At 40.7% G+C, this 15,955-nt stretch overlaps 1 protein-coding gene across 4 annotated transcripts in view; it reads right to left on the minus strand.

Moving 5' to 3' along the window:
* Nucleotides 1-285: 285 nt before the first annotated feature.
* The window catches only part of XPOT (exportin for tRNA), a 64,500-nt gene continuing 48,830 nt past the window's right edge, over nucleotides 286-15,955 (minus strand). For 3 of the 4 annotated variants that reach the window (XM_073327892.2, XM_073327891.2, XM_073327893.2), the window contains exons 19-25: nucleotides 13,862-14,051; nucleotides 9,999-10,115; nucleotides 9,782-9,897; nucleotides 9,385-9,432; nucleotides 3,478-3,549; nucleotides 1,452-1,508; nucleotides 287-862 (exon numbers count right to left, since the gene is read on the minus strand). In XM_073327892.2, the coding sequence (XP_073183993.1) occupies nucleotides 836-862; nucleotides 1,452-1,508; nucleotides 3,478-3,549; nucleotides 9,385-9,432; nucleotides 9,782-9,897; nucleotides 9,999-10,115; nucleotides 13,862-14,051 (627 nt within the window). In that variant the 3' untranslated portion in view covers nucleotides 287-835. Of the gene's footprint in view, nucleotides 863-1,451; nucleotides 1,509-3,477; nucleotides 3,550-9,384; nucleotides 9,433-9,781; nucleotides 9,898-9,998; nucleotides 10,116-13,861; nucleotides 14,052-15,955 lie in introns of all 4 variants that reach the window. The other variant, XM_073327894.2, reaches the window with a different exon arrangement.

The raw sequence follows: 15,955 nt of genomic DNA on the forward strand, positions 1-15,955 counted from the left end.
CATACTACAACATCAGGTGGGGAACCACAGAGACGCAAGCGAAATATATTGTGATAAATGCAATTTTTGCTTGGTTCATCTACACACAGGACAGTAAACATCCTAACTGACCATAACACTGTATCAAAGTGCCAATAGAATTGCTATTTCTTGCTCAAAACTAATACAGTGTTCTGCAGCTTACTGATTGTAACACCTAAAGATGCAACACAATGAGTCAGAGACCTGTACGTTTTCACTACATAAAATTTATTTTTATAAAAAAGTAGAGCCAGTTCCTATTTTTAATCATAATTTATTAAACCAATCTGTGTTTTGTAGAATATACACTTCAGCATTAAGACAATTTCAATGAAATGACTATCTACAAAAATGAGTTTGATTGTTTTATTTTTCATGTCACTATACATGAACAAATGAAATTCATGTCTCATGAAAACATTTTTTACTCAATATCTTTAAAAATGTACACAGCTTAATCACCACTGCTATGGTCTTAGATTTTCATATTTTTTATTTCAAAAATAAGTCAGGTATTTTACTGCTGTATTTGTTACAGCATAAACTTAGACCATCCGACACAAAGTAAAAGGGTTTGAATAGGCATGCAGGCAACTTCCCATGTTGTCACATACCTTACATGTATCTTATGAGACACAGAAGGGGTGCATATTCATTTGCATTTTTCCAAAGACTAAAATATTTACTGATGTAAGCAGAGAGCAACATCTTTTAAAAAAAAAAAACAGTTCAAATGGCACAAAAGGTTAGCATTTGTATAAATAACTGGAGTTCCTGATTATGGAAGCAGGTACAGAGGATTCCAGTATTTTCCTTAGGGCTTTGCTCTTTGAAAGAATACCTGTTTTAAAAAAAAGAAAAAACACAAAATAGTATTTTTTATACAAGCCTTGCTAAAGCTTGAGGAAATACAGATTATACATTTTCATAGTATGGTTAGGGTTAATGTCTTTACACTAATATGTGCACATTAATTTGAGGAGACTGATTTTCCCTGAAGCTCAACAGAGAAGTGGTTCCATCTAAAAATCTATTGATGGTGGTACTCAAACTCTTTTGCAGTATAGAACAGCTATGATGAAGGGAAGTATTATCATGCATATTTTAGAACCATGCCAGTTATGCCCTTTCTGTTCAAGTTATCTATTTGATTATATAGGCCAAATAGATACCATCTCATTGGATATATGACCAAAGAAATCAAATGACAATTTAATAGTATTTAAGTTGTTTGGAAGGAGTGGGGGGGGGGGGGGGGATCATTTTTAACTTTGCTGGTTACTTGCAGGTTTACAGGACACAAAACATCCATAAAATCATTTTGTTAAGTTAGAGCACCAGAGATATGTTCTCACTTGCCTTCAAATCGCTACCATAACTCAGTGAAATATGTACACTGTAATAAGGAAACACACTGTATTTAAACTTACCTTTAAGTAATTTTTAAAAACTTTAGCATCAGGCTGCTGAAGTGCTTGACAAAACTCCTGTAAATGAGCAATGAGAATTAATACTGAAATACACTGTAGCTAGATGGATAAACAAAACAAGTGCTTGAGAGGTAATGAGTAACAGAAGTTTATATTTCAGCCACAAAATTGAAGTTCATATTTTCCCCACTGTGCTTTTTTCTTTTCTTTAAAAGAGGAGGTAAACTATGCATTTCACTGGCCAGTAAGGATGAATCATAGGTTTTGGCTCCCCTCAGATATGCTTCAGAGGAGAACATATATTTACAGTTTTTAGCAACCCATTTTATATTTATTTTGAATGATAACAGAGAAGCATAGAATGGAGGACTGAAGTCAGGAGGACCATGGCTCTAAATTTGCCTTTGCATGACTTGTGGCACTGCAGTAGTGTTATTTCCTCTGTTTATCCTTAAAGTTAAATCAGGATAACACCTACCTCCCTAATTTTGTACAGTACTTTGACCATGTAAAGCACTACATGTGTTAAGTATTGTTAATATGAGTATTTCAAGATAAAGAGTCATTCTGCCCTCACTCTGTGGCACAATTCCTGACAAAGCAGTTACAACCTTGGATCAAAGGGTAGTGTATGGATATGTAAGAAGCCTTCCTTTATCTTAAGTATAAATTATCGCACAAGTATTATTTATGTTGTTAAATCACCTGGTTTCACAGTTTAAGTCACACTACGATGGTAAATACTATCTTCCAAAGAAGCAGGTCTGACCGCTTCCACCTCCAAAGAACTCACAGATCAGAATTGAGATCCTCTATTTCTTCTTGGCACTCAACATCTAATCAAACTAGTTCACCCAGATAACATTTAGTGTACCTTTTAAAATGCCCTAATCACATTAACTGTTGAAATAATCAAGCTTGAAAAAATACTTTAATTGCTGAAAACACTTCTGTATCTCTTGTCTATTTAAGTGCAAGAATTATTGTAATGTACAAGAACCTTGCACATTAGTAAGACCAAAAACACTACAGAAAATTGATACGTTAAGTTAATGTGATCTTTAATATAAAAAATATTTCTGTACCCATTTTTATAAAATCAAAATTCCTTGTACCTTAATTTCTCAGATTTAAGTCTTATTAAAAAGAAATGACTGCTATGAAATGTTTATTTTTACTACCAATATGGTAGTCACTTAAACTAGACTAACACTTGTAATAAGATCTATAGCTATATAGTTTTTACTCCAGAGATTTGGACTGTGGAAACATTTCACAGATACTCAACAAAAATAATATTTAGAAGTACTTGTGCTCCGTAAGCTCTCTGAGGGCAGAACTAGACAAAGCATACTAAGATGACACCTGTGCAACTCTGAAGGGGCTAAAATATTTTTTCATTTGCTGATTTCTGGGCAAATATCTTCACAAAAACAAATGTTAACACTTTGTGGGTATCAAAATACTTGATTATTGGTTTCAGACATATCTCCTGCTTCAGTCCTCCATCTAAATAAGTTTCCACTCAGATTATTTTGGAAAGCTGGCTGCATGACTTTAATTAATCTTTTACACTGGACGTTTTTTGAGGTAAGGCTTTAAATCACTGAGTTTAACGGCACTGAGTTGGTATTTGTACCGCCAACTTGTGGATGGTTTTCCTGTATGCTGTATTTTAATTAGGGATGTAAAAGGTTAAAGGGTAAGCATTAGGCTTACTAGTTAACCAGACTTAACCATTAACCCCAGCCATGCTGTCCCAGACCCCATGGAACTATCTCGGTTAACGGTTAACCAGTTAAACTATATAATTTTAATCGTTTAACTGGTTAACTTTTTAAACCAATATTTACATCCCTAATTTTAATAATAATATTGTTTTTGTCATGTTGTTTTAGTACTACATAGCAATTGTGTGTTTTACTGAAATGTAACAGGAGAAATTAAGCTTACCAACACGACTTTTGATATTGTCTTCAGTTTTCACTTTTAAATATTTGAAATACCAACTAGAAAATGTTCCTACCTGGATTATTTCAGGAGCTACCTGCAATGAAGGCAGATATTCTTGCTGAAGATAGTGGATGCATTCAGGGCCCTGGAAAAGATATCAAACCACAATTTTGCTTGGACAAATGTAGCCTTATAAATTAACAATAAAAGCCATTAGGGATATATGTTTTAGGGTACATAAGTAGTTTTAAGAACAGTGACTTAGTTTTGGCCCTTCATGTAGAAGGTATCAGTAGCAACTGTAGGACTTCAAGTAGCAAGTGTTTATGGACTATAAGTAAGGATACAGTTTAGTCACAGAGGACCCAGATTCTGAGACTTTACCAGACCTCCTTGACTTCAGCTGTCAGTGGTGGGGCCAAAACCAGGGCCCCCCCTCTCCCTCGCAGCTGCGGCCAGGGCCATATGTTCCCCCCGCTCCTTTTGCCAGTGCCAGAGCTGGGGCTGTGCTCCCCTGACCCACAGTGGTGGGGATGGGGCTGTCAGTCCCCCCATAGGGATTCTGCTGTCATTCCTTCCCCCGGCCCTCTCTTCCCCTGTTATTTTTAATAAAAGTCAGGACAGGTCACAGCTCGCATGAATTTTTTGTTTATTGCCTGCGACCTGTCCATTACTTTTACTAAAAATAACCATGACAAAATCTTAACCTTAATTATAAGTTGTTGTAAAGTAAAAGATTTCTCCAAGTTTCAGCATTAGTTAAAGTTAAGAGCCCTATTATATTTTAGTTTTACTTGTTGCATTAGAATAAAACACATGATTTTAAAAAGAAACCTGGCTGAATTAAAACTGCAAGAGTAATGGAAGTCAAATGTTATTATAGCCAATTTAACTAAGTGGACCTTAGGGCCTCCATTTTGTCATACTTCACAACTCAGAAGCGTGCAGCATTTAGAGGAAATATATGCCAGCACATTTACCACACTATAGCTCCACCTTAGGTTACTGCTCCTACTAATGACAAAACTCATTGGTTTCAGAATGATTGAGAAATTCAGCACCCCAGATGTACTCCCAGAGGCTGATGGCTAGTAGTCATCTCTGTAATGATTTTCTAAATTTATGCTGTTTTGTTAGGGCAAATGGCATATAAATGTAATGTTACCAGGGATTTCATAGCCATTTACCAAAAAAGGTGTCTCCAATTCACTAGAGTATTTTTTCAGTGTTTACCGGGTACCTCCCTATGTTCAAGAACAAGATTCAGTCTGCCATCTAGAAGACGCAAAAAGAATCAAATGAGTTTGTACAAACACCAGTTTTTAGCCCTGTAGTTGGAACTTAGTACACAATTTTGTTTGTGACGTATAAGAAATAGAATCCAGATAATTCTCACATATCTATGTTGGCTCTGCAGCATTGTGAACAAGAGTAACAAATAGCAAAAGCTTATTTTAGTCACTAAAACCTGCGTTTCCGACACCGAATACACAGATCTGTTAAGAAAAAAAAAGTTACTAACCTTTCCATAACTGTTGCTCATAGAGATGTGTTGCTCATGTCCATTCCACGTTAGGTGTGCACGTGCTGCATGCACTGTTGCAAGACATTTTTCACTCAGTATCTGTTGGGCCGGCTCTAGCACCCTCTGGTGCCGCGTGCTTATGCGTCAGTATAAGGGGCACTGCTGGCCCCACACCTTTTCAGTTCCTTCTTGCTGGCCAACTCCAACAAAAGGGTAGGAGGGTGGGCCATGGAACGGACACAAACACTACATCTCGAAGACCACCACTTATGGAAAGGGTAGTAACCATTATTTCTTCGAGTGCTTGCTCATATCCATTCCACGTTCGTTGACTCATCAGCAGTACCAAGGAGGTGGACTCAGAATTCATGGACATGCGGATTGCAATACTGCTCTCCCAAACCTGGCATCATCTCGAGCCTGCTGGGGGATGGTGTAGTAAACGGAGACGGTATGCAGCCCTGCAGATGTCTTGGATTAGGACCTGGGTCAGAAATGCCGCTGATGAGGCCTGAGCTCTCGCTGAATGAGTTGTCAAGATAGCAGAAGGTGCCTGCTTGTAGCACGTGCAAATACAGGCGATTATCCAGGATGAGATTCTCTGGGCTGAGACCGGTAGGCATTTCATCCTTTCTGCTATTGGCACGAAGAGTTGTGCAGATCTACGGAACAGCTTGATCCTCTCAATATAGAAGGCTACAGCATGTCTAATGTCCAACGAGTAAAGCCGCTGCTCTTCTGAATTCTTGTGCAGTTTTTGGGAAGAAAACTGGCAGGAAAATGGCCTGGTTACTATGGAACCACCTTTGGAAGGAAGGCCAGGTTGGGGCGCAGTTGAATCTTGTCTTAAAGAACACTGTATGGTGGTTCTGATGTAAGGGCCCTGATTTCCAAGACCTTTCTAGCTGAGATAATCACTACCAGGAAGGCGACCTTCCAGGAGGGAAACAGCAGAGGGCATGGGCGGCAGGTATAATAGACACGGAGAGGCTGAGCTGCAGCCGCTGGACCCCCGGTTGTGGGGTTTTGGGGGAAAATTTTTGATTTATTATGCCCCTACTGCCTCCTCAGCATAGGCTGCCTCCTCAGCTCAACCTGCATGGGGCACAGCAAAAGCTTCTTCCAGAGAAGAGAGACGCACGCTTTTCTCCAGGCAGCTTGGGGTCTGGGGAGGGGAGGCATGGTGCAGCTGCAGCTGGCCCGGTACTCTGGGTATGGGAGCTCAGGGCTTTGGCCAGCTGAGGGCTCCTCTGGGCAGGTGCGGGGGGTGCCCTCAGGGCCTCAGCCGGCTCGAGGGTCCTCCAGCTGAGGGGGGTGGGGGTGTGTGTGTCTTGGGGCTCCTCCAGCTGTGGGGGGTGTCTTGGGGCTCCTCCGGGTGGGAAGGTGAAGGAGTGTCTCAGGGCTCCGGCCGGCTCGGGGCTCCTCCAGCCGAGGGGAGGGGAAGAAAGGGGCAGAGCCGGGGCTAGCCTCCCCAAAGTGGGGCTCCACCCACCGCCCATGGCTGAGGGCACAAAGTCAGCTCAAAGGGAGGGCCCGAGAGTCTTGCAAGTACCAGGTTTAAATCCCACAGTGGAACTGGCTCGCAAATTTGAGGGTAAAGCCTTTATAAGTCTTTAAGAAAGCGAATGGACATCTCATGTGATAAGACTGACCTGCAGCTCACCAAAGGGTGGAAGGCTCAGATTGCTGCTAGGTGGACCTGGATACATGCGAGGGCCAGACCTTGTTGTTTCAGATAGAGCAGGTATTCCAGTACAGACTGATGGGAAGACAGAGTTCGAGAAAGACCTCACTGGGAAGACCATACCGAGAAATGTTTCCACTTGGCCAGGTAAGTAGCTCTAGTAGGTGGCTCCCTACTACCTAGCAAGACCTGGTGGATTTGCTTTGAACAGGGATTTGAGGGTAGCCCTGGAGTCCTTCAGGCCATGGAGCTTTGTGTCCGTTTGCTTTGAGAGAAGAGAGGTACCCTCGAATGGGAGGTTTTGGATCAGTTGTTGAATCGCCAATAGGAGCCCTGAGAATTGAAGCCATGAGTACTAACCCATGACCACTGCAGAAGCCATCTTTCTGGTTGCCCCATTGGCTGCATCCAGGCCCACTTGGAGTGAGGCTCAGGCTATGTTCTTTCCTTCCTCTAAGAGTGTGGAAAACTCTTGCCTGGAGTCCTGAGGCAGCAAGTCTGTATGGTGAAGTTTAAAGTCCTACATATTGTAATTGTACCTCCCAAGCAGGGCTTGTTGGTTAGAAATACTAAGCTGTAACCCGCCCGTTTGTCAGAAAAATTTATTCAACAGGTCTAGCTTTTTTAAGTCCTTCTGCTTGGAGGTAGTGCTTGTCTGGTCTTGTCTGTCCCTCTCATTGGCCTCTAAGACCACTAGAGACCTGGGAGAGGGGTGAGAATATAAGTACATATATTTCTTCTCTACTGTTTGGAGGTGGGAGGGAGAGAAGATGGGGTCTGCCATAGGGCTCTGACTGGACCCATAGCAGCCTCATTAATGCGTAGGGCCACTTTGACATTTTGGCTGCAGCAGCCCCATCTAATAAGGCTATGTGAAGACTCCTTGAGTACCTTGACCTCTAGCCCTAAGTTAGTAGCTATCCTCTTTAGAAGCTCCTGATGGGCTCTAAAGTCATCTTGCAGTAATGAGCTGCTCAGCCCCTCCCTCATCTGGGAGGAAGGAATAGGTCTGAGCTGGAGGAGGAGTTTCCTCCTCTTCTTCTGCCCTTATTACATCCCCTGGGCCCACATCTTCCGTGTCAGTATTGTAGTCGGGGTCAGGTGCTGAGCAGAGCAGGGCATGGGCCTTCCTCTCGGATGCAACTGAGTAGGACCAGTGGGATGGCAGTCCCAGTACAGGAGAAATCCCCACAGATTTCACAACGGCCACTGGACCTGCACTGGCCACTGTCCTTCAGGCCAGGTACCAATGGGGGGGTCCGCATGGGGGTCCGGCAGGATGTAGGATGGGTAGCGATGGCAGCTCTTAGGGTGGGTGTAGGGCTTCACCTCCAACTCCGAAGAAGCATCCCCCGAGGTGACCTCGCTTCCACCAATCGGTGCCGAGTGTCCAGGGACCAGTGCCAGATTGTGGAAGACCTCATAGATGATAGAGGGCCCCAGTGCCAGGTACATGCTCAGAGCCCCATGCTCCCTTCTGCTAATCATGCTCATCAGAGCTGGTAGTTGTCCCACTGGGGTCGGGGTACTGGGAGTGATAGTAAGTCACTGGCCACTGCAAAGGCCTCCAGGTGGAAGGCGCTGTGATGACTTCTTGGTGTCAGCAGGAGGTCCCACACTGGACCCCTGCAAGTGGCGTGGAGTTGACAGTGCCACTAGGGGCTGGGGACAGAGGAGCGGCCTCACACGTGTCACACTCCACTGCCATCCCAGTTTGTCCTTGCTCAGCACCGGTGAGACATCCTCTCTTGGATTGTTTTTTCTTATTCTTCTTCCTCAGCATTGGAGATGGAGAATGGTGCCGAGAAACATGCAGTGCCAGAGGGGCGCTTTGCGCCAAAGCGGAGGTGTTCGGAAGACTAGCTCTCAGTATAGCCTTTCTTTGTACAAGGTGTGAAGTCCTGACATATTTCACAGCACTCTCATATGTGAGCCCCTCGCAGACACTTCAGACAATGGGAGTGTGGGTCACTCACCAGCATAGGCTTGCCACAGCAGGCACATGGTTTGAAGCCCAGGTACTGGGGCATGCCCAGCCCCAGGGGCGAAGAGAGCCCCTCTATGCTAAGAGAGGGGACTGAATATCTGCACTAATACTATTTACACTACTACTAAACAGACTAAAAAACTAAGCTGAAAAGAAAACCACTGAATAACGCCTTGCCGAAGTAAGAGGAACTGTTCCATCAACTGTTACAGGTGGTAGGAAGGAACAGAGGGTGCGGGGCCAGCAGTGCCCCTTATACTGGTGCATAAGCACGCAGTACCAGAGGGCACTAGAATTGGCCCGACAGATACCACTGAGGGAAAAATCTCTGGCGATGACATAGGCGACACATGCACAACTAACATGGAATGGACATGAGCAAACACTGAAAGAACATGCCATTTTTAGTGACTTTACAGCATGAAGCTACTTTAAGTGAAGATATCTGCCAAAGAATATAACTCTTTCAAAACCACGGATCCCTTGCACTTGGTGTAATTTTGTACTGAGTAACAGAGTAATTAACCACCACTGGATTAAAACTGATTTAAATAATTTTTGAACATATAAATTCAGCTATTTTGTGACAACTTTAAAGGTTTTACACCACCACCACCGAGAAACAAAACACAACATCCATTCCAGTCAGTGATTTCTGTTAACTCCCCTGGAGTTAATCTTATTCTTCTCTCCACATAAAGACGTTTAGTAGTTTCTGCAGATTAATTTAATTCTGTCCTTTAAGAAAAACATTTAGTTTTACACAAAGTTTTACAAGCCTTACCCTTTTGAGATGAATTGTTTTTAACGTCACTGCACATTCTGATAAAGCCTGTTGGGGGGGGGGGGGGAAGAAAAACAAACAAACCCTAAGATTTCAACCCAAACACACTCTTGTCAGTATCTAGTATTGAATGTTAATTTTTGTGAATACCATACATTTATGTTAGGGACTCAGTCCTGCAGTCATTTGCATGCAGATCTTAGAACTCAAGTTGATTTGAATGAAAGTGTAGGAGGACCTGCAGAATTAGGCACCCTCGAAAGAATGACCAACTTAATTGTTTTACATAGTGAAAGAGCTTTTGTGTTATCAGTCAAATCAATTCTTTGTTGTATATATATTTCAACTTCTAAAAGTTTTCATGTGTATGTTAAAATAAATATTTCATAATACGTACCAATACTGTCTGTGCGTCTGCCAAGTCAAAAGTTTGTTTTAAAGGTGCTAAGAAACATGCAGGGACAATGTGCTTGTAGACAAAGTCTGCAAAACCTACTGGTCCATCTTTGCCCCCTGTGGGGAGGAGAGGGGGGGAAAAAAAGCAGTAGTGTTCAGATTTTATCCTTCTAACAATTACTGATCATAAAGCGGTCAGAATATAAATGCAAACTTACCCCAAAGTTCCACGAGCTTAGAAAGAATAATAAAGCATGTTTTCTGTGAAATAGGATCTGGATAGTCCACTGCTCCTTGGATGATAGTGAACAACACACGTTCCACATTCTCTGCATCTACAATAAATACAAAAAATCTAATTTACTGTAAAGATCAAACTAACTTGAGTTCTCCAGCATGAACAGAGAAAACCTAATTTTTTAAGCCTTTGAGACTACGCATCACACAAACGGCAAAACAGTTTGTTATGAAATTCTTATTTAAAGAAGAAAAGATTTCAAAAGTGATTTTCAATTTACAAAATGTTATAACAGCATATAGACGACTTCGAAATATTCTGCAAACTTAAATGACAAACAGGTTTCTATGGAGACAGGTTTTAGAGTGGTAGCCATGTTAGTCTGTATCAGCAAAAACAATGAGGAGTCCTTGTGGCACCTCAGAGACCAACAAATTTATTTGGGGATAAGCTTTTGTGGGCATAAGCTTTCGTGTCCCTTGAATAGATAGACAGATCTCTATTCAAGGGACACCATCATGGGACCTAATCACATCAGCCACACCATCAGGGGCTCGTTCACCTGCACATCTACCAATGTGATTTATGCCATCATGTGCCAGCAATGCCCCTCTGCCATGTACATTGGCCAAACCGGACAGTCTCTACGCAAAAGAATAAATGGACACAAATCTGACATGAGGAATAACAACATTCAAAAAACAGTAGGAGAACACTTCAGTCTCCCTGGATACTCAATAGCAGACTTAAAAGTGGCACTTCAACAAAAAAAAACTTCAAAAACAGACTCCAACGAGAAACTGCAGAACTGGAATTAATTTGCAAACTGGACACCATCAAATTAGGACTGAATAAAGACTGGGAGTGGATGGGTCGCTACAAAAACTAATTTCCCCGGGTGATACTCATACCTTCTTGTCAACTGTTTGAAATGGGCCACCTTGTTTACATTGGCCTCATTAGCACTACAAAAGTGGTTTCCACCCCTTCTTGTCAACTGTTAAGAATAGCTCACTTCCACCTTAATTGAATTGGCTCATTAGCACTGACACCCCCCCACCACCACTTGGTAAGGCAACTCCCATCTTTTCATATGCTGTGTATATATACCTGCCTACTGTATGTTCCACTCTATGCATCTGATGAAGGGGGTTTTAGCCCACAAAAGCTTATGCCCAAATAAATTTGTTAGTCTCTAAGGTGCCACAAGGACTCCTCATTGTTTTTGAGGTTATTATGGAATAATTTATAAGATAGCTATAAAATATATTCTCTAGCAACATCTTGGTTCATCATGTTTTTATCAGTAATAAATGTTTATGATTTTTAGAAATAAGATTATAAACTGCTGAGGTAGTCATAGAATAAATTCCTCCTGGCTTTTGAAAAAGCTAATTAATACACTGGCAAACTAATATACAAAATAAGAACTTTGTTTGGTCTTAATAAAAGTACTGTTGTAACAAGTTCTATGGTTGTGTGACTGCCAGACACATAAAATATCTTGTATGTATTTTTTTACAAAAAACACATCATCTGCTGAAGTGTACATTTTTAACAGAACTCTCCAGAAATCCCTGAACCTGCAAGAACCCTTGGAGTGGAAATGTTGACGGTTCCCATGGAGGAAGATGCTAAGATAACAACTGAAAAAAGATCCTTCCCAAAGAAGCAAAGTTTAACTAGACACCAATAGGGAGATGGATTTCTTCTGAAAGCATTAAAACTATCAGCTCAAAAACTTCACCAGTTCAAAAGTAGCTATGTGAAATGGGCCATTATAAAGTGAGCCAATTTCACTTCTAATAAGAAGGAAATTGAAAAATTATAATGGTAAAAGTGACATGTACCCAAGGTGATGTCATTTTTCATAAATATTGTGAGACATGACACCTGCCTAATAAGCCCTTTCTGTCTGAAGACACTGAACATGGGGAGTGGGATAAGAGGACAGAAACACATGTTATGAAAGCTGACACTGGGGAAATTCACCAGCATGTGGTCTGAAGTAAAGGTCTCTTGACAGCATTTGCTATAAAATTGCTATACATTTATAGCTACCAATCTTACATTTACATTTAACACAAAAATTGCCATGCTGGATCTGGCCAATGGTCTACCTAGTCCAGTATCCAGTCTCGGATAGTGGTCAGTACCATGTATTCAGAGGAACGTGGAGCCCCATAGTGACAATTACGGAATAGCCTATTCACAGAAGTTTCTTCCTAAACACCAGCATGTTGCTGGCTTACACTCTGATGTACAAGGGTTTGATCATCTAACAATTGTAGATATTCTCATTAGTAAGGGTCTTATACTTCTTTTACCCAACTCTTGGCCTCAATAGATCTGGTAGCTATATATTCCTCAGCTTAATCATGCACTGTATAAGTAGTACTTCCTGTCATTGGGTTTTGGTTTATTGCTTTTCACGGTTATATGTGTTTCCCTGTTCTTGTATTATGAGAAAGGTAAAGCCAAGAGAACGATTTACATTCTCCGTTCCATTTGTTATTTTGTATCAATTGAACATGTCTACTGTTTTCAGTCTCTTCGTATGGAAGTCTTTCTGAGCCTCATTCTTGTCACCTATTTCTGGATCTCTTTCATTTGTTTTTCTTTTTGAGAAAGTAACAAGAGCTGAACATAGCAATCCAGGTGATTGACAATGGCATTTTAAAATATTTTCAGTATTTGCTATCCTATCCTTTACACATTCTAATGTTTTGTTTTCTCTTTTGACCTCTGATGCACGTTGAGCAGAGGTTTTCGTTGAGCTGTTCACAACTGGCACAGCCCTGCCCATCCCTTATTTCTACCTCTCCTCCCCGGTTGGTACAGTTAGTTTAAACTCAGCAATATTCGAGTTCTTTACAACATGTATGGTGATACTTGTGTCAAAAATAAATTTCTCCCATTGCGTTGCCCCTATATACTTAGCTTTATTAAGATCCTTTGAAGTTCCTCAGTTTAAGTAAATGTCACCTACATGTTTTCCCACCTCACTATTTATTCCTCTTCCTCTAATAAATGTACTGGTTTGCTTAACCCATATTAGTTTTTTTTTTTTTTTGCAGTCTTGCCTAGATGAAAATCTAAAGCTTTTCATGTTTTCATGCATTTCTTCTCTCAACCTGCTAAAGCTCCATTTAACAAAATAATGTTTGACCAGATTCTGTACCAGTGAAGTCAACAGAACACATGAAACTGCTTTCAGTGGCAAGTGACCCCAAATTTTATTTGTCTGTTAATGATGGGAAACAGGTGTGGACTAGACACCCGGTGAGTCAAAATGAACCTCAGACATCAGGGCAGAAGCAAATCCAGATGCTACTAGCAGGTAACCAAGGTAGAGGAAGGAGGAGCTCTAGTTTCTGCCCACTGATGTGCCATAGGGGCTGTGCTGGCATAGAGTGAGCTGTAAGACTATAAAAGGTACTGGGGCAAGGTTACTCACTGTTATAATTACGTATTGCATATAACAGTTGGTCATAAGTGATACATTTAATATAGCTGGCAAAGTGTAATTCCATAGAAAAACATTTGATGTGCTTGTATTACTTATCTGAAATCTCACTCCACCACTCAAACAAATATTAAGTCACAAAACATCACCAAAATGATCACTATAAATAGTTTACTCATATTGCATTTCTAAATGTTACAAACAAGAATTCTTGTTTAGATAGCCAAAATTAAGTATAATCCATTTATGCAGTTGATTCTACCTTAAATATTTAAATAGCATTTAGCAGGAATACTGCTAATGATTTTGACAAACAAAACTGCTTGTTGTATTGGGTAAAAATGATTCATGGTGTGTTCCCATAAGTGACTGCTCACCCTGATTAGCTATGACTTCACTCATTCCACTGCCAGTGACCGTCTGCAGGAACGCAAAATAACTTCTCCGTAACATTTGCTTTTCTAAGGCAGCAGATTGGTCATTTTCTTCTGCTGGACGGAGCAACACTTCGAAAATAGCATGAAGTAGTGGCATAAACATCTGTTGCAGAAATGGGGAAACCTGGGTCTGTAGAGGTTGTGGGGGAAACACAGTGTCAGCTGACAGCTCATTACAGAGACTGATGCCTAGAAATTAAAATCTAGCACAGAAAAGAGATTCATTTTAATTAGCTTTTGTTGTCACTTCCAATATTTTAATCACAACGAAGTTAAAAACAGTCAGGCACCAGCCAAGTGTAGATATAAACACATAGGTACAAGTGGTACCCATGATATAGCGTTCATCATGCAGCGCTGATCACTAATCAATCCACCTCAAGAACTAGTCTAATATTTCAAATCTGAGCTATTTAAAAAAGGCTTTTCTGAGAAATGGCTATTTCCCCCACCCGTCATGTGAGATTCTCCTATCCTTCCTCCACCAGAATTAAACTGAGGTTCAAGAGGAGAAATATTTAGTCCTGCACCAACAGACTTATCCATTCTTAGCCCTGCAGATTGTTAAGTGGGAACTTTATCCTTCTGGAAAAGGGAGATTTTCAATTCTTCCAATGATACAAACACTTGCTTCAAAATCCTGGAAAGCCTCAAGATGCTGGATTGCAAAATCGTGGCATTTAAATTACAGAAAATTTATTTTAGGTTATTTCTAAAGAGATTTCAAAATGTAGAAGTTGACACAAGAACAAAGAGTGGATGGACTGCTGTCATCATCTGTGACACCCTTAACTTCAACAGTTTTCTTGGTTAAAGCCTGAAAATAGGTAAGAGGTCATCAGGTGACCTTAATTTCCTCCAATTTGAGGCTTCACATGACTGCTGGAAGAACAGAATTTTCAAAAATTGTTAGATGGAGGACCTTTTGGTGACATGATATTAGTGTCAAATTTGTTTTTCCTGCAGTCAGCAGTCCATAACAACTGATTGTAGCTCAAGAGAGCACTCAGATGTTGAACTCTACTGAAGACTTAAGGCTTTGACACTACTAAGTAATGCATCCATTCAAACCTCATGCCTATAATATATACTTACTACACTACTCAGTCAATATGCACACCATCAAAAGGGTAGGGAGGTGAAATATCGTCTTTCTTGTCCATTAAACCTTAAGTCATTTTCCTACTTAGCGCTATGTTTTTTTAAAAAATTAGGCACAGTTTTTATGCATTTACAGATACCAGCTGTTTAGGAAGATTTAAGTCAGTTACTGAGAAAGATGAATGAAAAAAAAAAAAAAAAAAAGCAATTCAAGATGAAAAAAAGCTGCATGTAATTAGGATTATCATCAACTCTAAAGTTATACTAAGCATTGCCTAGTTTACTTCTTTTCATGGCTATGTGCTTCCCCATTATGCCTGACCCCAACATTTCATTCTTCTTCTCCTTAATCCATCATAGGCCTTTACTGGGGTCATCATCTATCCCACCCATATGGTTACTTAATTCCTTACTCCATCTTGAACTGCCATCAGTGCCATCTGAAAAACTAACAGGATACAATGCCAATGTGGAAACACTTTCTCTTTCCCTAACCTCCTAAAACTTGCCATAATCTTTACATCCCATCACCATCACTCCATAGAGTTCAGACTGTGAAATTCCCAACAGTGCTCCAGAGCCTAGATTCCCCATGCTATAGTATACATTTCTGCCATACCACCATGATAGCTCATTAACATTTTTTCTCCATAGTATTTTCATTTTCACACCAAACTCTGCCTTTTAGTATATTTAACAAGAAACCTTCATCTGAAAGATAGGTTTAAAAGATTCTATGCATCAGGGCTTCTAAAGCTTTTCCACACTGAGGCCAAATTTGGTATACAGATGATCCATGAGACAATCTTCCGTCCCATTCATGAATGAACAACATTCTTGCAGGAACTACAATTGATGACATTGAAAAGTAATACTAGCTCAGTAATTTAACGTATTTTAGTTGTCCCACTCAATACAATTTAGCAATTTGAA

Source organism: Lepidochelys kempii, chromosome 1 (assembly GCF_965140285.1).
Source record: "Lepidochelys kempii isolate rLepKem1 chromosome 1, rLepKem1.hap1, whole genome shotgun sequence".
NCBI classification, from domain to species: domain Eukaryota; kingdom Metazoa; phylum Chordata; order Testudines; family Cheloniidae; genus Lepidochelys; species Lepidochelys kempii.